The sequence below is a fragment of the Myxocyprinus asiaticus genome, chromosome 42 (genome assembly GCF_019703515.2).
Source record: "Myxocyprinus asiaticus isolate MX2 ecotype Aquarium Trade chromosome 42, UBuf_Myxa_2, whole genome shotgun sequence".
In the NCBI taxonomy this organism is placed as follows: domain Eukaryota; kingdom Metazoa; phylum Chordata; class Actinopteri; order Cypriniformes; family Catostomidae; genus Myxocyprinus; species Myxocyprinus asiaticus.
Genome location: NC_059385.1, coordinates 10,020,229 through 10,043,109, shown reverse-complemented (window position 1 = coordinate 10,043,109; position 22,881 = coordinate 10,020,229). Strand labels below are relative to the sequence as shown.

The window sequence follows — 22,881 nt, the reverse complement described above, 5'->3', positions numbered from 1 at the left end:
CAAAACAAAAGCAAATGACTGTTAAACGTCCATCACCTATTTAGAGTTTTAGCACATCTGGAGAACAAGACATGAGGTATCTGATAAACATACAAACAATAAAATTGCAGGCACAAGGCATCAAATCTCAAGGCCGATAATGACTTAAGAGTTTCCAAATGGAGTTGGGGGAAAGGCAGGTACACCAGACTTCGACTGTGGGATTTCAGGTGTGAAAGGAACTCCTGGCTGAGGTAGTTTACTGACAGGCTGCTCAGTCATGCTAACTGGAGGCCTTAAATAAGTCAGAGCATAAGGAGACATTTGCATCGATGGGCTGCCTGTGTGATGGACAGGAAACTGTTGATGACTGTGCCCATGATGATGTCCATGGCTATGACCATGTCCGTGACTGTGACCAATGCCAATTCCAGAGCTTCCAGTGTAAGAAGATGGAAATGTGTGGTTTTGCTGGGGATAAATTGAGTGGGGCCAACCATTAAATGTGTTGGGCATGCTCCCTGTAGGTTGACCAGTGGTGGCATTTACTGGGGCGTAGGCCTGGACAGGGTACGATCCTGGGGGAATATCTCCGGAATTACAGATATTAGAACTTTTTAAGATCAATCATTAGAAAATATACCAAGAAACATTCAGAAAGATATTTGTATGGCATATCTCAGTTACACAATTTAAATTTTTAAGACATAACACCCATACCTCAGATTCTACATAATTCCCCATTATTTTCTTATGCTAGATCACGTGAGGTCAAGGGGCTTTTTACGCTCTTCTGTTGAGGCTGGAATGAACTGTACTCTAGGTATCTGCTTAAGCAATCAAAAGGGGAACTTCTTCTCTAGGACGGAAGCTCTAGGTTCTGACATCTCTAACAATCTGATACAAAGCACTAAGTCAAGGAAAGGAGTTGTACTTTGTTTGAACTACATAATTTAGCACCAATTGTATGAGTTTAGGTCACAGAATTATCATCTTTAAAATCCAGGACTGTAGTATGAGGTAAATGATGAAAGAGGGTTTGCAATTAATTTCCTTTGAAAAAATTACACACCTCACCTTTAAATCACACTGTATATATGACCTGATTGAAGGATACATATTGTTCCAGTGATAATGGCAAGGATGTTACAAAGAAAGAAAGTGTTTGGGAAGAAGAGGGTTACAATAATCAGAATAATCCAGGGCAGTGATGCAGTCGGCACATTAATGCCCATAAGATATGCCTTCTGCATAGCAGAGCTGATGGTCACCCTCCCCAGTACGGACAGAGCCAATGGGATGAGCCCATCACTGAGCTCCTATGGGACGGGGAGAACAGCATTGACTCGAGCAGCACGTGTAGCAGTCCACTGATGAATGACAGCAGCAGTAACTGGTAGAGAAATCTAACTGTTCCTAATCCTTTCTCCAGTCCAGTACAGGGATACACCACCACTATGGAACTTAGGACTAAATAGGTCATATTCTTGTGGAAGAGGCAATAAGTAAAGAGTTTGTAGACTGTGGATAAAGAAGCCAAAGGTGAAGCACAAGTTACACAAACATTCTACAAGTATGACACTTAAGATCCTCAACAGATAAAGCAAGAAGGTTGTGCTACCCATTAGGTGACCTAAAACCTAATTTCTGTGTTGAGCTACTATTAAGTGGTCGATCTATATGGGTTTTTAATGGTCTATAATGATATCCAGAGAGCAGGGTGGTTTGTGGTTGATTACTTTCTACATAAAATGTAATCAAAATTAACATAAGAAAATTCTGAAAACAAAAAATGTGTGTTATTCATTGACAAAGCAGTCAATTTTGGAACCACTACAGCTAATCTGCTAAGTGTTTACAGTTATCGGTCGATGCAGATAATCTCAAAATGGCCTTACATTAGGGCTGCAACTAACGATTATTTTGATAACGGACTAATCTAACGATTATTAGAATGATTATTCGACTATTCGTCGGTTATTGCAATGATTAACCATTAGCTCTTAACCGATCTATTCAGCTTGTGCCCCGAATTAAAAGGTTGTATTAAGTGTGCTTGCTAACAATAAAGAGGACAAAATTATTTTTAAAAATACCTCTAAATGACATGCACTGAATTAAAAGAAAAAATACTTTTTATTAAGTTTAATTCAGTAAAAAATTCACTGAAAAAAAAAATCCTATTGTTATCAAGTGTTTTTGTCTTGTTTTCCATTTAAAATTGTCTAAAATCCTTAAAACAAGATACATTTACTTGAGAAGCAACATATGAGATATTTAGACTTGCTTTAAGAGAATGTATCTTAAATATACAGTACGTGTATTTTGTATATAAATGTATTTTTTCACTTGGTTATACTTCTGCGAGTGCAGTAAATACAAAATATACCTATATTCAATATTTATTCTCTAAAAGCAAGTGTAAATATCTTATATGTTGCTTCTCAGGTGAATGCATCTTTTTTTAGATATTTTAAAATATTTGTATTTTTTATATTATATTCAACATTCTCAGATAACAATTTTTCTTCTGCAGAATAGCTGCTGAAGTAAATGTATATTGTTTTAAAAGTGTTTTAGATATTTATATTGGAAAACAAGGCAAAACAAAAACAAATCAAAAACGTATTTTGTTGCATAATGGGGCGAAGACTATTCTCTCTCACCTCTCTGTTCACTTCATTCAATCTTTAACTCATAAAAAAACAAACTCTCTCTTATTAATAAAGCTGTGTATTGCCAATTTTCTTCACGATAAGAAATAAACAGTGACAAATACACTGATCAGCCACAACATTTAAACCACCTGCCTAATATTGTGTAGGTCCCCCTCATGCCACCAAAAGAGCAAAGAGAAATGCCAGAGAAATGCCAGTTTCAGAGTTTGTAGTTATTTACATGAACTGCTTCCTTATTATTTGAACATTAATAAAGTTATAACGCATTAAACATAACTGCATTTAAGATGTAATGCCGGGGTGTTTCCTTTAAAGATGCTCGACACGCAAGTTTTGCTTCAGCGGAGCGGCAGCTCCAGCTCCACTTATTCCACAACGAGAGTGACCTGTATTTACTTATTTAGTATTTTTGTATAATTTCCTCATACTATGCGATCTACTGTACATCACCTGAAACTGTTTGGAAAGTTTAGAGTGCAACTGGACTGTGAGCTGTGTTTTCTTCCTCTCCTAACGTCAGGCACGAGCTGCAGTGCTGCTCTTGCGGCATCATTAGAGTTTCATATGATCTAATGTTACGTTAAATGAAATCAAACGACTATTCGACAACTACATTTTTGGTCAACAATATGTTGTTGATAACATCAACGAATCGTTTCAGCCCTACCTTACACTGACCTAATAATTAGTCTGGCTGATATATCAACAGTCTATAACTCATTCCTTTATCAGTACATCACAACAGTTTAGAGTTAAAATTGCAGTAATCACATAAGTAATTATTTCCAAACAGGTTTTCTCTCTCCATTCAGGTAGTCCCGACATAACCTCACGCGATTGGTTGGAGCTTGGCAGAGAGCTTTCTGACTGGTTAACACGAGTGCGCTGCCGTCAGACTCTTTTTTTTTTTTTTTTTTTTTTAAAGCATGGCTATTTATAACAGCTACAACAGTAATTTCCAAGGACATATATTTCAGTGATATCTAAAATGTATAAGTGATATTTAAATATTATCCACCCAACATGTCTTACAAAAATAACGTTATGGGCGGTTGTACTTAGTGACTTACACTTTAGAAAATGAAGAAGTAGTTGAGGTTTTCACTCACTGTGTTTGCGACATAAGCTATAAATAACCCTTACCATGGCCACGGATGATATCACTGGACTCAAGACTAAAAAAGTCGTCTGAAATTTCCAAGTAATATGGAAGGACACAAAGGACGCATGACGCCACGAACACAACCACTATCCCACATGTCAACTCGATTTCTGGTGCAAGATCTGCAAACTTCTCTTTCCAGTTTTTAAAAGTGTTATGCATTTTCAGTGTGGAGACTGTTGCATCATTTAAAAGACAAGTTTATGGAAACGAAAAAAAAAAGCAGCCTAATTTGAGGTCATATTGATGCACTTTTTTAATGAATTAATTAGAACAGAGCCATTAGTAACAGTGAGTGAAACGTAGCCTTACCTCTGATTTTCACAGGCCACTTGGTAGTAAATCATAATCCTTTCTTAACTGTAGCCCACAAAGTGTTTGCAGTCACCTGTTGGATGCAGAAAAAGATAGCTAGAGTCCCAAATTTGCAGTAGGCTTATATTTGACTGTAACAGATGAATCACATTTTTGCTTCTGTGTGTTTATTGCATAAGGGTAAACATTAGGTCCAGAGAAATATGAGGTTACCGGTTAGGTTATATTATGAGTCAATAGGCTATTAGTGAAAGGCGTTTGGCATTCTTTATTTTCCCCACACATAGACCCCTGCTGTAAAGTCTTTGCTTATTGTACAGTAAAATGTGATATGAATAACTCAAATCTGTTACAAACCTGTTATCTCTATAAGGAACAAAATATGTTGTGAAATTAATTACTGCATAGGGCATTATTTTACATGATACCTGTAGCAGCAGTGATTCCGAAGGCCTTAGGTAAATATATTTTATAACCAGGCTATCCTGTTGCTTATCTCATGAACTGCCATGTTATATATTCCAGTATTGTGGCATCGGTTCCAGTCTTTCATGTTGTCACAGATTTGGAATGTGGCCCTTCCAATGCAATACTGGAGAAGGGATCGTTCCCTCCTCTGTAGGTCAAATGGGATTGGAGTTAACAAGAAAAAGAAAATGACAATGGGGTTTTACCAGAGGATATAGTATCATTGTTGCATTTGAAATGGAGATAAAATATTCCCCATGGAAACAAAGAAAGCAGGTACACAACCTAAAACAAAACATGGGAGAGGTGAGGTCAGGTGCCAGGCAGCTGCAAACCCCACCCACTCAGTGCTTGAAAAGACAGGTGTACAAAGTCTCAAGTATGATTCAGGTATGGGTGGAACAACTTGAGTTGACGTAAAACCCCAAGGAGTTATACATTCCAAAGAAATTAAAGCTCTGTCGGTTAAAAGCAGATTTACCTGTTAGTCCATGGAACAGATTTACGGGACATGTAAAAACAAATCAACAACTTATCAAATTGATAACTATGAAAAAAATAAAATAAAAATTGTTACGTCTTAATAGGCCTTTAACCTGTTTTTAAAAATTGTCTCTTAACTAAAGTAACCCCAAAAGAACAAACCAATTACCCTGTTGTCCAAGGCTCTAAATTTGAGCCACGAGTATTTCCTTTAAAATAATCTATGAACATTTAAAAGTACAATTCCTTTAAATTATAGTTTGAAATGAAAATTTGCGGAAATTGTAAAATATATAAAACCTGTGCTTTGTGGGCAGAGTGTGCGTTGCAGTTTTGGCTTGAAGTGGGTGGCGCACATACTCAAATTCACTGAGACCGCCAATGCCGAATTTAATGAGTTTAAATTCGAGACAGAGTTTTAAAGACAGCGTCACGTTTGCGCCTTTAAAAATACGGTGGGAAAGCTTAATTTAATTTCAGACATTTTCTTGAGTTTGGGAGTGGGGGACATATTTAAGTAGGTTGGCTCCAGATATTCTGTTGACAAGCAAACTGTGGTGGGTGCTGAAAGAATCACATAATTTTTTTCAGTGACTATCGCAGTAAATCCATGGTTTGGCGCGTGTGAACAGATTGCGATGTGAAACACAGCACTGTCTACACACGGTCCGTCCACAAGGTAGGTGGCGTACAATTAATTAAAAAGATATTAATTGTGAGTGATCGACTACACTTAATGTTATTTTTGTGATTCAGTTTTAGTCACGAAATGCTTTATTATCTGTAGTAGTTTTCAGAAGTGTGGTTATGGACTGTTGCATGTTATTCACATTAGCCTAATGTTATGTATTGTTAATTACAGGGATCGGTTGATTAAATGAGTCTGTTGTGCGTCACTATTATGAATCTCGTTGGTGTTAATATCATATTGAAGAATAGTTCCAGGTAGTTATGACCAATGTTATGTTGCATAATACATTGTAATAATTACCTGTAATAACACTAGTTTTCTAGAAATCTGATCAACTCAGTGCTATTTAAAGGGAAAAGTGGTCAGAAGGTAATGTTGCTTGTGTGATCATTAGGGCTATAGGGAATGAAATACCTCTTGATCCTACAATGACATTCGTCATAACACTGTAAAAAGAAAAGAAGCCTACCGGTACACACTGATACAGTCCTGAGGAGTCAATTCTGATTTAATATGAAGATCTTTTGAAGTGATCGAGCCATTAATTCATGCACTAATAATACACAACAAAGAAAAATTTAAACATTATGGATATGGAAAACATAAGTAAGCATAAATTTGATGATATAAATTATTATATTATTAATATTGATATTATTCATTAATTAATTTTATTTTCTTAACGTTTCAAAACGTTACGAATTACATACAAGTAAGTAAGATTTACAGATTTCAGTTTCATAAGAAAATTCCATCAAATTGAATTGAGTAATCTTTCATAAAATAAAAATAAAAATAAAAAACAGTTTTATTCATTTAATTTAGTTTAACATTACATAATTTAATTTGATGGAATTTTGTTATGAAATTTAAATGCGTGCATCTTTAAAATGGGCTAAAATAGAGGGCTTGGGTAGCTCAGTGAGTGCTGATGCTGACTACCACCCCTGGAGTTACGAGTTCGAATCCAGGGCATTCTGAGTGACTCCAGCCAGGTCTCCTAAGTAACCAAATTGGCCTGGTTGCTAGGGAGGGTAGAGTCACATGGGGTAACCTCCTTGTGGTCGTGATTAGTGGTTCTCACTCTCAGTTGGGCACGTGGTAAGTTGTGGGTGGATCGCAGAGAGTAGCATGAATCTCCACATGCTGTGAGTCTCTGTGGTTTTATGCACAACAAGCCACATGATAAGATGCGCAGATTGACAGTCTCAGAAGCGGAGGCAACTGAGACTTGTCCTCCACCACCTGGATTGAGGTGGGTAACTGCGCCACCACGAGGACCTACTAAGCAGTGGGAATTGGGCATTCCAAATTGGGAGAAAAGGGGATAAAATAAAATAAAACAAAATGGGCTAATATATATATATATATATATATATATATATATATATATATATATATATATATATATATATATATATATATATATTTACTCTATATTCTAAATATAGAAAGTAAAAAATTATATTTAGCTAAATTATGCCTGCGACTGTGAAAAAAGCTTTTATCCACATCCTGGTGACCATATTCTGGTGTGTCTTTGTTAGGTTGCCTATTCATCAATATTTTCCTGATAACATTAACTTTTCTTTATTGTGTATTAGGTGTGTACGTAGGTTAGAAAATGCACACCCATTGTGGATTTTCCACTAAAAAAACTCTTAGGCAAATCTGGCAGAATGTGAAGCAGGTGTTTGTGAAAGTTCTGTAGATACATCTTAATGAAAAGGTTTTTGGGCCACGGCATTTGTAAAATGTATTTACCAAACTTGCCATATTAAAGTAACATAATAAAACATGAATTGTTTTTGTGCCATAAAACCGATGTGTCGAAAACTCATGAATTTAATTGTGTGGCAAGTTCTGTTCTATTATGCCATCTCATTGCCAATTAAAAAAAAGTCATGCCAATCAAGGCCATGACATTCACAATTGATACATTTTAGACATTTTTACACTGTACAATATTTCGTTCACCCCCTGCCCCCACACACTTTTGGGAGATAATCATAACTTTTCAAAGACCCTTGCCTTAATGGAAGGATATACAGTTCCGTCCTGCAGAGTCACCATCCCAACACTGCTCTACACACTGTAATTATTAAGTAATCCTGAATACATTGATAGATTCTTTCTGTATGTTTCAGAGGGATGGAGACCAAACCCTTGGACAGATGGAGCTTTGGACATTGGAGACCTATGGATCATGTGTTCTTCCTGGTCTTGATCCTGCTGCACTGTTCTGGTGAGGTCTGACGCAGCTTGTTTAAGACACACCTGTGTACACAGTACTACTTAATTTTAGGGATTGTCCTCCTATTTGCTCACCTACTGTGCTGCAATATCAACCCACATGTGAGGTAGATAGAACAAAGGTGGATGATGAAGATGAATTTCTATTTGCATAATGTAGTATAAACATTGGCTTTTGTAATCTCAAACACTTGGCCGCTTGGTTTGATATTTTTTTATCTGTGCAATGAAAAGCATACATTGACTTAAGTAACTTAAGCGTCTAAAAGTGCCCAAAAACTTTATGAGGCTTTATGTTTCCCCATTATCATACATTTTATGTTTTGACCATAATTATGAGCAACAGACATCTTTGTTAGTTTAGATTATGCATGCATGTGCATGGAGTGAACATATCAGAAACAGTATTGTACAATTGTGTATCTGAGTCACTCAAAACATAGTCTGTAATCACTATGTTGAAACATAATAGCTAACTGAACTCACTACATACAGTAAATATAGCCCAGACAACCTGCTGGACATGTTTTAGTCTGGCTCAAAACAAAAGCCAATGTTCTGTTCTAACAATACTTATGTTGCTCAATGAAACCTGATGCTCTAGTAGAAAAAAAAAATTATTAGTTAAAGTATTGGAAAAAATGACTCAGTTTAGCTGATTTCAAAGTTACCTTTTTAATAAGTCAACAAATAAACAAAAAACAAACAAACAAATAAACAAAAACAAATAAATGAATAAATATGTTGTTTGCTAAAACAATGTCTGAATAGCCAATTGGCTTTTGATTCACATTATCCAATGGCCTGTGCGGCCTAAGTGACATCAGTGGAAAAATGAATGTTACAGTTTGAATGAATGAATGTTTCATTTATACAACGCTTTTCTGACACTAAATTCAAAGTGCTTCTCATAGTGACAAGGGGACTCTCCTCAACCACCACTAGTGTGCAGCATCAACCTGGATGATGTGACTGCAGCCATATTACGGCAGTACACTGACCACACACCAGCTATTGGTGGACAGGAGAGAGTGATACAGCCAACTGAAGGATGGGGAATATTAAGAGGCCATGATTGATAAAGGCCAATGGGGGTCTTTGACCAGGACACGAGGGTTACACCCCTACTCTTTTTACGAGAAGTGTCCTGGAATTTTTAATGACCACAGAATGTCAGGACCTCTGTTTAACGTCTCATTCGAAGGATGGTGCCTTTTTAGAGTGTAGTGTCTCCATCACTTTACTGGGGCGTTAAGACCCACACAGACCGCAGGGTGAGCACCCCCTGCTGGCCTCACTAACACCTCTTCCAGGAAAGTAGAAAAAGGAAAGCTGTTTCAGAGAAGCTACATTTTGTAACAACGTCTTGGTTACTGGTGTAACCTCTGTTCCCTGATGGAGGGGACGAGACGTTGTGTCAATGTAGTGACACTAGGGGTTCGCTCTTTAGAGCCCCAATCACCTTTGCTTTATTCAGAAAAGGCCAATGAAAATTGCAGAGTGGAATTTGCATGCCACTCTCCGCCCCGGACATACGGGTATAAAAGGAGAAGGCGTGTACCACTCATTCAGAGTTGTGCTGAGGAGCCGAGGGAGAGTCCTGGCCATGTCAGCGGTCGGCTCAGTGCCACGGCAGGAGGGACACAATGTCTCGTTAGGTTACACCAGTAACCAAGACGTTCCCTGTCTGTCACTCACTTGACGTTGTGTCGATGTAGTGACGCTAGGGGTTCCTATACGAAACGCCGCAGATGCTGAACCGTGTCGTGAGGTACGGAGGAGTGGACACGAGCAGGCTGCTGCGTGCCTTGCAGTGAGCGCTCGACCACGTCGTGACCTTCCAGCGAGTTAGGTAAGGCGTCTCCCGGGTCCCAATAAGGGTGGGAGGAGGACTTACCCGAGGAAGCTACAGGCGGTGGCCTTTCCTGATTTTTGTATTAAGCAATTTCCTGCTGAGCACCTGCTAGAATAGAGCTGGGGAAGTGCTCTTCCCTCTCCAGGAGGGAGAGCACTATGGAGACAACATCCTACCGGAGGGAGGTTAACATGTGGAGAATATCTCACATGGATTTACCGACAGGGAAGTTCACATATGGAATGATACCACTGGGAAGACCCTATCTACGGAGAGGGTACACAGCCACATTGGCCGAGGCAGAGCAGAGCTCTGACGAGGGGAAACACAGGGTTCACCTGAAGGGAAACCGAACAGTGGAAACGCATCATATGGGATTACCGAGGGGGGGAATCACCATGTATGGAGCACTGAGCCCAAGTACACAGGCTCACCTGAAAAGGGACATACCACGAGTACTGGGCCTGGTGGCATTACTCCTCCGTCGAGTTCGCCACCGAATAGTCCTTAAGGAATTAAAGAAGCATCCAGTGTTCACCAGTTATGGGGAACTGTTGTGGACAAGATAGCGCACATTATCACCTCAAAAGGAAAAAGGCACAATGCAAGCGGTACACCCGACGGGCCACCCGGCCTACCTGTTGTTACCCCGTATCACTCAGTTCAAAAGGATTGTCCAGGGGAGGCGTGCTGCTCCGTGAGCCCGCAACGGTGACCGGTGGCTGGGGCGGGCGAGCGGCCCCAGGAACCACCGTACTTACCTGTTTGCCAGCTTTATTTCGACAGAAAACAAGGGAACGCGAGATACTCGCGTCCCGCTCGCTGACCGGAAAGACTTTCACCGCCTGGCCATCGCGTGTGCGAGCTTATAAGCCTTCGCCACGAGTGACCAAGTAAACTTACATGCCTTGGAAGGGAGCCTTGGTCGGTTCCTCCAGGTGGCTGCGCCCTGCGGGCATAAATGCACCGCAACGGCGTGCTCTACCTGGGGAAGCTCGATATATCCCTTAGCAACTCTGCCGTCGAGGGTAGTCAGGGTGGATGAGCCGGTGAAGTGAACTGGCGAAGGTGAACTCTACCGGGCAGAACGAGTGTGCTGGGAGGTCCGCGGGGATTGAGCCGGCGGAAACACTCCCATATCCACATCCAGATCGCCCGCGGTGCTCGCCGACGCAGCCGCCTGAGTTTCAACCCAGGACGGACCAGGTCAGGAAGCAGCCGTTGTGGCTTCACGAAGAAGGAAGAGAGCCGCGACTGCAATGTTCTCATGGGCATGTTCTCGCAGTGAGAACATGACCCCTCCACGAAAGCTGCCTCGGCGTGCTGGCAACCCAAGCACTCGAGACAGATCTCATGGCCATCCGGTGGGCAGAGATAACGGCCGCACCCATTAGCACAAATGTGAAAAGACATCTTTAAAAAGGCGGCAATCGTTTGTGTGAGCTCATTTAGAGAAAATATACTCTTTTGGAATATACTCTTTTAACACCTGTGGACTCAGCTGCCGAAGCGCCCAGGGGAAGCACAGCACTTGACCATGCGAGGGCGACTGCTGATATGTGCTGTAAATTCCAGCAGCAAAGAATAAGGTGACGGGATGAACATACACACATGCGCTCAGCTCCGAAGAACAAGTCTGAATGAGTGGAGCACGCCATCTTCTTTTATACCCGTATGTCCGGGGCAGAGAGTGGCTTGCAAATTGCACTCGCCAATTTTCATTGGACTTTTCTGAATAAAGCAAAGGTGATTAGGGCTCTCAAGAGTGAACCCCTAGTGTCACTACATCGACACAATGTCGAGTGAGTGACAGACAGGGAAATTTTTTTTTTTACATTTGGAATAATGTGCACTAATGAATTGTTCACAATAAGATCAGGATGGAACATGCATTAATAAAGAAAATAGGGTACATTTTTATTTCATTTTGACTTTAAATCATAATGTCCATGGATCAGATATAAATCAAATTATCTTGAGTCTAACTTTTAAGATACCATGATGCATGATTTATGATTTGTTTTTTGTTTTTTTCCCTTATTACTACAGTAATGCCAGTGAGCACAGATGGCACAGTAATTGGGTTTCCAAACAACACATCACCAACAAATTTATCTGCAACCTCAGCGATATTCATAACAAGAAATGTTACCACGCTACCTACAACAACAACAATGATAACAATGACAGACACCACAACCACCTCTTCACACCTGAGCAATCTAACAACATCTATGACAGGATTACATACAACTGAAGCCACAACTTCACCTAACCAAACTGTGGAAACTACACCACATCCATCCACCGAAGTTAGTTCTGTTTCGAACACAGCCATGATGTTCACAACATCTACAGCAAATACAGTAAGTACTATAAACACACTGTCTTAATTATCAGCATATTATGTCATATAAATGCATTCTGTTCAATATCCTTTTCAGCCTGAACCATCATCTCCCACCATTCAAACCAATTCAACACCACTGCTACTGACAACAACCATGCAGCTCACAACAACTGGTAAGACATATAGATAGTTGTAATTGTTTGTTTTATCTCTGTGTGTACCAAACTACAGTTTTTACTTGTGTATTAATTTGAAACCAAGTACACGGGCTCACCTGAAAAGGGACATACCACGAGTACTGGGCCTGGAGGCATTACTCCTCCGTCGAGTTCGCCACCGAATAGTCCTTAAGGAATTAAAGAAGCATCCAGTGTTCACCAGTTATGCGGAACTGTTGTGGACAAGATAGCGCACATTATCACCTCAAAAGGGAAAAGGCACAATGCAAGCGGTATATCCAACGGGCCGCCCGGCCTACCTGTTGTTACCCCGTAACACTCAGGTCGAAAGGATTGTCCAGGGGAGGCGTGCTGCTCCGTGAGCCCGCAACGGTGACCGGTGGCTGGGGCGAGCGAGCGGCCCCAGGAACCACCGTACTTACCTGTTTGCCAGCTTTCTTTCGACGGAAAACAAGGGAACGCAAGATACTCGCGTCCCGCTCGCTGACCGGAAAGACTTTCACCACCTGGCTGTCGCGGGTGCGACCTTGTAAGCCTTCGCCACGAGTGACGAAGAAAACTTACATGCCTTGGAAGGGAGCCTTGGTCGGTTCCTCCAGGTAGCTGCGCCCTGCGGGCATAAATGCACCGCAACGGCATGCTCTACCTGGGGAAGCTCGATATATCCCTTAGCCACTCCGCCGCCGAGGGTAGTCAGGGTGGACGAGCCGGTGAAGTGAACCGGCGAAGGTGATCTCTACCGGGCAGAACGAGTGTGCCGGGAGGTCCGCGGGGATTGAGCCGGTGGAAACACTCCCATATCCACATCCAGATCGCCCACGGTGCTCGACGACGCAGCCGCCTGAGTTTCAACCCAGGACGGATGGGTCGAGAAGCAGCCGTTGTGGCTCTCTGCTTCACGAAGAAGGAAGAGAGCCGTGACTGCAATGTTCTCATGGGCATGTTCTCGCAGTGAGAACATGACCCCTCCACGAAAGCTGCCTCGGCATGCTGGCAACCCAAGCACTCAAGACAGATCTCATGGCCATCCGGTGGGGAGAGATAACGGCCACACCCATTAGCACAAAGGTGAAAAGACATCTTTAAAAAGGCGCCAATCCTTTGTGTGAGCTCATTTAGAGAAAATATACTCTTTTGGAATATACTCTTTTAACACCTGTGGACTCAGCTGCCGAAGCGCCCAGGGGAAGCACAGCACTCGACCATGCGAGGGCGACTGCTGATATGCGCTGTAAATTCCAGCAGCAAAGAATAAGGTGACGGGATGAACATACACACGTGCGCTCAGCTCCGAAGAACAAGTCTGAATGAGTGGTGCACGCCATCTTCTTTTATACCCGTATGTCTGTGGCGGAGAGTGGCTTGCAAATTGCACTCGCCAATTTTCATTGGACTTTTCTGAATAAAGCAAAGTGATTAGGGCTCTCAAGAGTGAACCCCTAGTGTCACTACATCGACACAACGTCGAGTGAGTGACAGACAGGGAAACATTTTTTTTACATTTGGAATAATATGCACTAATGAATTGTTCACAATAAGATCAGGATGGAACATGCATTAATAAAGAAAATAGGGTACATTTTTATTTCATTTTGACTTTAAATCATAATGTCCATGGATCAGATATAAATCAAATTATCTTGAGTCTAACTTTTAAGATACCATGATGCATGATTTATGATTTGTTTTTTGTTTTTTTCCCTTATTACTACAGTAATGCCAGTGAGCACAGATGGCACAGTAATTGGGTTTCCAAACAACACATCACCAACAAATTTATCTGCAACCTCAGCGATATTCATAACAAGAAATGTTACCACGCTACCTACAACAACAACAATGATAACAATGACAGAAACCACAACCACCTCTTCACACCTGAGCAATCTAACAACATCTATGACAGGATTACATACAACTGAATCCACAACTTCACCTAACCAAACTGTGGAAACTACACCACATCCATCCACCGAAGTTAGTTATGTTTCGAACACAGCCATGATGTTCACAACATCTACAGCAAATACAGTAAGTACTATAAACACACTGTCTTAATTATCAGCATATTATGTCATATAAATGCATTCTGTTCAATATCCTTTTCAGCCTGAACCATCATCTCCCACCATTCAAACCAATTCAACACCACTGCTACTGACAACAGCCATGCAGCTCACAACAACTGGTAAGACATATAGATAGTTGTAATTGTTTGTTTTATCTCTGTGTGTATCAAACTACAGTTTTTACTTGTGTATTAATTTGAAACCTGTATCGCTATCTAATATTCAGTCATCCTTTTTTAGTTCCAACACCCATGCCATGTGACTTTCATCAAAACTGTAATCAGAGTGAGTATTATAAATTCAAAAAGCATTGTGCCCAATTTTTCTGTAGATGGAAGCAATACGGTGCTTAACTGACTCTGTTTGACTGTCATAGCGTTTTACTTCATGATTATGTCAGTTGAGGTAACAGGAGAACCACAAAAGGATCATAATATCAGAACATGGGTAAGTTAAGGAATGATTTTTGCACATAACTTTAGTTATGTTATTAACTTCTTTTAATTGCGCCATTAAGCTTTTCTAATCTGATATCTGCCATTGATACAAATTCCTATCATTAACAATATGTTAGTTAGATCTACTGTAAACAATGTAAAATGACTTCCTAGAACTTCTGCCAGTGACATGACCTGCCTCAAAATCACTTAGAGCACCTTTAGAGATATTATGTAAAAGGCCTATTGGTTAATATGTGAATGCTATACAGTATCCTATCATTCTTTGAGAAAGCAGTTGAATGTCTTTTTCAATAAATCGCCTGCCTTTTTCAGCTTGAAGAGGTTTTCAAAAAGAACCTCGACAGTTCATGTGCACAATATTCCAGTACAAGGTATGATACAATGCGCACTGTAAAACTGCACTACAATAAATCTAGATTATAGTAGATATTCTTAGTCAAGTCCCTTTGGACACATTGACATACTTTGGGACAGGATAACATTTATAAATGTTACACAATTTGTTTACTTCTTTTTTTTATCTCTCTTTTACTTTTCAAAGAAACACAATCTCATCTATTATTTCCTCATGCCTTTTGTTGTATACAAAGTTAATTCCATCATAGCATGGAGGAATGTTTAAGGAGCTTTTGGGTTGCCATTATTTTCTTGACTGTTCACAGAAGAACAGACAGGCTAATTCCATTGTCAGCAGTGTTTGCTGTGCTTTGAAAAGCTGTGTTAATAAATTAACCTTTTCTTCTGTCTACATGCAGTGCGTTGACAATGAACGCCAGCCTGTTTGAAGTAAGTGCAGGCAATTGCCTGTGAAAGGAGCACAAACTCTTTTTTCATGAGATTTCATATAATAAAATAAACATTTGTTTGTATTTTTGCAATTTTAGAACATGGAGGTCACATGTGATCCAGAAAATATTACAAAGTTAGTATCAAATTTAGCTCCCTTCCATTTTTAAAACTTTTTGTTTGATATTCATTTGAAAGCAAAGTTAAAAATAACTAGAAAGTTATACCCTAACCCTAGTTTCTATCTAAAGGAACAGACAGACAGACAGACAGATAGATAGATAGACGATCGATTGATTCACATTTACACACATTTACATTATCTGTATGATGCACTCTCACAGGGATGCACTATGCACTGTTCTTCTGAAGTTGAGTAAACCTGCCAGTGTTTGCTGTATTCGAGACACTATGATGAAGGCAGGGGGGAACTCGTCCATCAATGTAACTGAGGTGGTAGAAATTGAAAGAGTGGGTGAGTGAAATTATCTTTTTTCTGTCCTTGCTCCTTCATAGAACTTAAAAGTTAATTAATCAGTAAATACAATGATCTCAGTTCATGTCTTTTATGCTTAGAATGGCCTTTACTTTGTTATTGTATAGAATAAAAGTTCTATGTCTCTTCCACTTTGTGGTTTATGTTTCTTTTATCAAATTATTGATCTGATATCCACCAGATATAGTATGATTTTTTTAAAGTGTGTTTAAACAAAATTGTTTTTTTAATATTACTAAGCCTGTGAAAACATGTGAGTATTTGAGTGGGATGGTTATGTTTTTGGACAGGTGTGTGTAGCACGACAACTGGACCATATAATAAATGCAAGCAGTCAGTCAAACTTGAAGATGTGTGTAATTCGAACATACAAAATTTCACATGGTAAGTTGAAACCCAGTAGAAAGGAGGGAATACTTAAATATAAAATGCTGTAATCATAAAGACTTTGTATGAAATAAAAGAGAAAATTATAATATCATTTTTACATAGCCTACTTCTGTCTCATTTCTTGCTTATTTATTTGCTTTTGTAGTGGAAACAGTTCCAGTATGATTATTCCGCTGGAAACTGGTGCTCAGCAGAACTGTACTGTTAGTCCACGTAAGGCTTTATTTGTCTTGTTTCATAAACTTCTGTGTATTTTCACTAGCTCTGAAATTAAGCTAGCCTTCCCAAATATGTAAGATTCAGGATTTTCTTTGCTCAGTAATGTGAAATACTTCAAAAGACCTAATTGGTTTTATTATACTGTTTGTGCCATTATATTCTCTGAATGACTAGACATTTATGATTGACATGTCGAGATTTCTTAACTTCCCTTATGTTTTCTCTAAAGCACCACCAAGTGGAGCGCCCTGTTTTTGTTCTTCATACTGCAACAACTCAGGTAAGACGAGTTTACGTTTAAAAGAAACGTTATTATTCCCTAATAACGTTGCAACTTAATCTTTTACGATCATCTAAACTAACGTCGCTCATTAAGTTATAATGGAGTAACGCCTGTTTCCCAGACCAGCATGTAGATTGCTCGTTGTAAAGTAGAACTTAAGTCCTTTGTTAAGGGAGCTGTCTGGTCCAAAGGTGCTGATCACTTTGGCCAAAATGTCCAGGAGTTTGTCTTCTCAACATGAAAATAATGTGGAAATTCTGACAAACATGGAAGTATTTTTTGTCAAATATTACAGAATTTAATTACAGAAATAATGATGACTTTAGTAAGACACAGTTTCAAATGAATTCATTTTCAACTTCTTGGAGATTGGTGAAAGTGATGCAAGATATGCATGTTACATGAATGCATGCAATGTGAATCATAAGGGGATCTCTTGTAGCCTTAAGTTTTGTTTCTTTGGCTGGAACCTGAACAGATGCACAAAGAACAGGATTAAAATGACGGACATCAGTATTGAGCTATAGACCTATCTAAATATTTACAGATCATCTGGTTATAGTTCTAGACACTGCGCACTTGTAGCCTTACTGCCATTATGCAGCATGCAATTTGTGACTGCCTTAAACAGACTGTAGGACTATTTGAACCATCCATTGGAGAGAGGAAGTAGAGGAGGAGGAAGACAGAGAGTGAATTGCTCATTCCACACTCTCACTCTAATCTCCTTTGTTATTTATATTTATTTTGGCCAATTTATTTAAGTTTTAAACTGCAGTCACATTACTCACATACTGTTTGTCTTATAAATAAATCTGTTTAATAAGAACATATCATCTATCTATTGCCATTATAGTAATGATTATCAGAGAAGGCCAATAAAATGTTATACTGTATTATGTGTCATGTAAATTTAGACCTAATTGAGACCTATCACGTCTCGTATGCAGATTGCGGAGACTGCCTATTTATTTTAATGCAATTTTTTTCAACACTTTTTTTATCCTCTGAAACAGTATACAATTCTAATGCTTTCTAATGATCAAAATATACTAATGTAATTTATTAAATGTCCCTTTGTCTCTGATAAATGAGTGTTTTTACACGCTACTTAGAAAACAATGCTTTTGGGAAACGCGCTGTAGATAATAAGTACTACTTCAGTGCTACTAACGTTCAACTTAGAGCTTCTGGAATGTTAAGTGTCCAAATACTGTATAAATGCATTAGAAGAACAAATCGTAAAGTCAAAAGCTAAATATTTAAATTTCTTCCTCTCTTTTAGATGCCTATTACAGTATTAACATTGATGTGAGCAGTGAATTGACCCTCGCTGACACTGAAACTTCTGTAAGTAACATGTCTAGAATAGAAGTCAGATGGCTGAATGGAACTGCAAAATCAGTTAAGAATCAGTATTAAATTACCAATGTGTTCTCATTACTGTTCGTAGGTATTTATATGCAGTGTAGTTGTACTACACATACATTTTGTTTTACACTTGGATAGACATTGATACATACAGTACAAAGTATGAGCAGTCTTTAAAACGTAAATTTCTTTACATATGCACAATTTGTGTGTATCTCTAAAGCTAAAAAGCATTTATGATTTAGAAGCTGTCAATACATTGATATTATACATTGAAGTGTCGAACTTTCGATAAAATATCTGTACTTTATGTACGAATATCTACGAAAACGAATCATCCTTATGTTGCCTTTGCTTTTTTTCTGCAGGTTAATCAGTTGTTGAAAAACTCTGCCTGCAACAGCACATCGTATGTTTGACTGGTTTTGTTGTATTTGTCCTTTTTCAAAAAGTGAAATTAAAAATAAACCACTGAACAGTAAATACTGTACAATATGTGTTTTTACAAATATTGACACTTCCTTTTCTCTCCTCCATTTTAGATCTGTTTGTATGATTTTACAAACTTTCAAAAGTCGCTATACGGTAAGATACAGTATCTTGATGTCTGTCATGAAACTAAAATGTTTTTGGCTGGTGAAATGCATCCAAATCTCCTAACTCTTTACATTTTCGAATTCTGCAGGACTCGCGAGTGATTTGTTCACCAGGGAAACGGTACGTTCTATCATCGCAGCAATGCTGTTGTCAATTGGTGCAGTTCCCAAGTTTGTTGCTGGGTAGTTAACGTACTGTTCCTTCCTTTATAGGCAACTGAACTGTAAAATTATAGTGAAACTAAACACAACCATGGACTTGTGTGATGTTCACACATCTTTCAGGACCATCATTGAATCACAATTCTCAGTGAACATCATAAATATAACCAGAGTGGGTGAGTCTTGTACTTCAGCAATCAAAACAAATAATCTGTTTTTTCATGCATGCACTGTTAATATAGAAATCTCATTATACAGTCCATTGTACATATATCTCCATTATACAGTATACAGGTGCATCTCAATAAATTAGAATGTCGTGGAAAAGTTCATTTATTTCAGTAATTCAACTCAAATTGTGAAACTCCTGTATTAAATAAATTCAGTGCACACAGACTGAAGTAGTTTAAGTCTTTGGTTCTTTTAATTGTGATGATTTTGGCTCACATTTAACAAAAACCCACCAATTCACTATCTCAAAAAATTAGAATATGGTGACATGCCAATCAGCTAATCAGCTCAAAACACCTGCAAAGGTTTCCTGAGCCTTCAAAATGGTCTCTCAGTTTGGTTCACTAGGCTACACAATCATGGGGAAGACTGCTGATCTGACAGTTGTCCAGAAGACAATCATTGACACCCTTCACAAGGAGGGTAAGCCACAAACATTCATTGCCAAAGAAGCTGGCTGTTCACAGAGTGCTGTATCCAAGCATGTTAACAGAAAGTTGAGTGGAAGGAAAAAGTGTGGAAGAAATGTGGAAGAAAAAGATGCACAACCAACCGAGAGAACCGCAGCCTTATGAGGATTGTCAAGCAAAATCGATTCAAGAATTTGGGTGAACTTCACAAGGAATGGACTGAGGCTGGAGTCAAGGCATCAAGAGCCACCACACACAGACGTGTCAAGGAATTTGGCAACAGTTGTCGTATTCCTCTTGTTAAGCCACTCCTGAACCACAGACAACGTCAGAGGCGTCTTACCTGGGCTAAGGAGAAGAAGAACTGGACTGTTGCCCAGTGGTCCAAAGTCCTCTTTTCAGATGAGAGCAAGTTTTGTATTTCATTTGGAAACCAAGGTCCTAGAGTCTGGAGGAAGGGTGGAGAAGCTCATAGCCCAAGTTGCTTGAAGTCCAGTGTTAAGTTTCCACAGTCTGTGATGATTTGGGGTGCAATGTCATCTGCTGGTGTTGGTCCATTGTGTTTTTTGAAAACCAAAGTCACTGCACCCGTTTACCAAGAAATTTTGGAGCACTTCATGCTTCCTTCTGCTGACCAGCTTTTTAAAGATGCTGATTTCATTTTCCAGCAGGATTTGGCACCTGCCCACACTGCCAAAAGCACCAAAAGTTGGTTAAATGACCATGGTGTTGGTGTGCTTGACTGGCCAGCAAACTCACCAGACCTGAACCCCATAGAGAATCTATGGGGTATTGTCAAGAGGAAAATGAGAAACAAGAGACCAAAAAATGCAGATGAGCTGAAGGCCACTGTCAAAGAAACCTGGGCTTCCATACCACCTCAGCAGTGCCACAAACTGATCACCTCCATGCCACGCCGAATTGAGGCAGTAATTAAAGCAAAAGGAGCCCCTGCCAAGTATTGAGTACATATACAGTAAATGAACATACTTTCCAGAAGGCCAACAATTCACTAAAAATGTTTTTTTTATTGGTCTTATGTATTCTAATTTTTTGAGATAGTGAATTGGTGGGTTTTTGTTAAATGTGAGCCAAAATCATCACAATTAAAAGAACCAAAGACTTAAACTACTTCAGTCTGTGTGCATTGAATTTATTTAATACACGAGTTTCACAATTCGAGTTGAATTACTGAAATAAATGAACTTTTCCACAACATTCTAATTTATTGAGATGCACCTGTATGTATCTGTTAAAACAAATGTATCTGATATATACTGTATATATATTCTGTTCATTTTCAGCTATGTGCTCTTGGAACAATTCTTCTGAACCTTTTAAAGAAAATGTCACTTGGGTGCCACCTTTGGGTACAAATTTAAATTCTGCTGACTTCTGCATGATGCCAAACAGAGATGACTTGGTTGGTTACTGGTTAGTAGAGCTACCTTTAGATCTCATTGCTTGTCTTTGTTTGTTTGCATAGAAAATGTGCCATATATATATATATATATACACAGTACGTGCTTGATATATACAGGTGCATCTCAATAAATTAGAATGTTGTGGAAAAGTTCATTTATTTCAGTAATTCAACTCAAATTGTGAAACTCGTGTATTAAATAAATTCAATGCACACAGACTGAAGTAGTTTAAGTCTTTGGTTCTTTTAATTGTGATGATTTTGGCTCACATTTAACAAAAACCCACCAATTCACTATCTCAAAAAATTAGAATACATAAGACCAATAAAAAAAACATTTTTAGTGAATTGTTGGCCTTCTGGAAAGTGTTCATTTACTGTATATGTACTCAATACTTGGCAGGGGCTCCTTTTGCTTTAATTACTGCCTCAATTCGGCGTGGCATGGAGGTGATCAGTTTGTGGCACTGCTGAGGTGGTATGGAAGCCCAGGTTTCTTTGACAGTGGCCTTCAGCTCATCTGCATTTTTTGGTCTCTTGTTTCTCATTTTCCTCTTGACAATACCCCATAGATTCTCTATGGGGTTCAGGTCTGGTGAGTTTGCTGGCCAGTCAAGCACACCAACACCATGGTCATTTAACCAACTTTTGGTGCTTTTGGCAGTGTGGGCAGGTGCCAAATCCTGCTGGAAAATGAAATCAGCATCTTTAAAAAGCTGGTCAGCAGAAGGAAGCATGAAGTGCTCCAAAATTTCTTGGTAAACGGGTGCAGTGACTTTGGTTTTCAAAAAACACAATGGACCAACACCAGCAGATGACATTGCACCCCAAATCATCACAGACTGTGGAAACTTAACACTGGACTTCAAGCAACTTGGGCTATGAGCTTCTCCACCCTTCCTCCAGACTCTAGGATCTTGGTTTCCAAATGAAATACAAAACTTGCTCTCATCTGAAAAGAGGACTTTGGACCACTGGGCAACAGTCCAGTTCTTCTTCTCCTTAGCCCAGGTAAGACGCCTCTGACGTTGTCTGTGGTTCAGGAGTGGCTTAACAAGAGGAATACAACAACTGTAGCCAAATTCCTTGACACGTCTGTGTGTGGTGGCTCTTGATGCCTTGACCCCAGCCTCAGTCCATTCCTTGTGAAGTTCACCCAAATTCTTGAATCGATTTTGCTTGACAATCCTCATAAGGCTGTGGTTCTCTCGGTTGGTTGTGCATCTTTTCTTCCACACTTTTTCCTTCCACTCAACTTCCTGTTAACATGCTTGGATACAGCACTCTGTGAACAGCCAGCTTCTTTGGCAATGAATGTTTGTGGCTTACCCTCCTTGTGAAGGGTGTCAATGATTGTCTTCTGGACAACTGTCAGATCAGCAGTCTTCCCCATGATTGTGTAGCCTAGTGAACTAAACTGAGAGACCATTTTGAAGGCTCAGGAAACCTTTGCAGGTGTTTTGAGTTGATTAGCTGATTGGCATGTCACCATATTCTAATTTGTTGAGATAGTGAATTGGTGGGTTTTTGTTAAATGTGAGCCAAAATCATCACAATTAAAAGAACCAAAG

At 39.3% G+C, this 22,881-nt stretch overlaps 1 protein-coding gene and 1 pseudogene across 3 annotated transcripts in view; one reads left to right on the top strand and one right to left on the bottom strand.

Moving 5' to 3' along the window:
• Positions 1 to 33: 33 nt before the first annotated feature.
• LOC127432828 (rhomboid domain-containing protein 2-like) lies at positions 34 to 3,986 on the bottom strand (annotated as a pseudogene).
• Positions 3,987 to 5,505: 1,519 nt separating this feature from the next.
• The window catches only part of LOC127432368 (adhesion G-protein coupled receptor G2), a 28,440-nt gene continuing 11,064 nt past the window's right edge, over positions 5,506 to 22,881 (top strand). Inside the window, exons 1-22 of one of the 3 annotated variants that reach the window (XM_051683352.1) lie at positions 5,511 to 5,540; positions 5,677 to 5,764; positions 7,924 to 8,021; positions 11,934 to 12,250; positions 12,329 to 12,407; positions 14,128 to 14,444; positions 14,523 to 14,601; positions 14,723 to 14,767; positions 14,859 to 14,929; positions 15,256 to 15,314; positions 15,699 to 15,729; positions 15,828 to 15,865; positions 16,074 to 16,204; positions 16,516 to 16,609; positions 16,761 to 16,828; positions 17,064 to 17,114; positions 18,403 to 18,467; positions 18,857 to 18,897; positions 19,031 to 19,073; positions 19,174 to 19,205; positions 19,298 to 19,422; positions 21,192 to 21,321. In XM_051683352.1, the coding sequence (XP_051539312.1) occupies positions 7,928 to 8,021; positions 11,934 to 12,250; positions 12,329 to 12,407; positions 14,128 to 14,444; positions 14,523 to 14,601; positions 14,723 to 14,767; positions 14,859 to 14,929; positions 15,256 to 15,314; positions 15,699 to 15,729; positions 15,828 to 15,865; positions 16,074 to 16,204; positions 16,516 to 16,609; positions 16,761 to 16,828; positions 17,064 to 17,114; positions 18,403 to 18,467; positions 18,857 to 18,897; positions 19,031 to 19,073; positions 19,174 to 19,205; positions 19,298 to 19,422; positions 21,192 to 21,321 (1,910 nt within the window). In that variant the 5' untranslated portion in view covers positions 5,511 to 5,540; positions 5,677 to 5,764; positions 7,924 to 7,927. Of the gene's footprint in view, positions 5,765 to 7,923; positions 8,022 to 11,933; positions 12,251 to 12,328; positions 12,408 to 14,127; positions 14,445 to 14,522; positions 14,602 to 14,722; positions 14,768 to 14,858; positions 14,930 to 15,255; positions 15,315 to 15,698; positions 15,730 to 15,827; positions 15,866 to 16,073; positions 16,205 to 16,515; positions 16,610 to 16,760; positions 16,829 to 17,063; positions 17,115 to 18,402; positions 18,468 to 18,856; positions 18,898 to 19,030; positions 19,074 to 19,173; positions 19,206 to 19,297; positions 19,423 to 21,191; positions 21,322 to 22,881 lie in introns of all 3 variants that reach the window. The other 2 variants (XM_051683353.1, XM_051683354.1) reach the window with 2 other exon arrangements.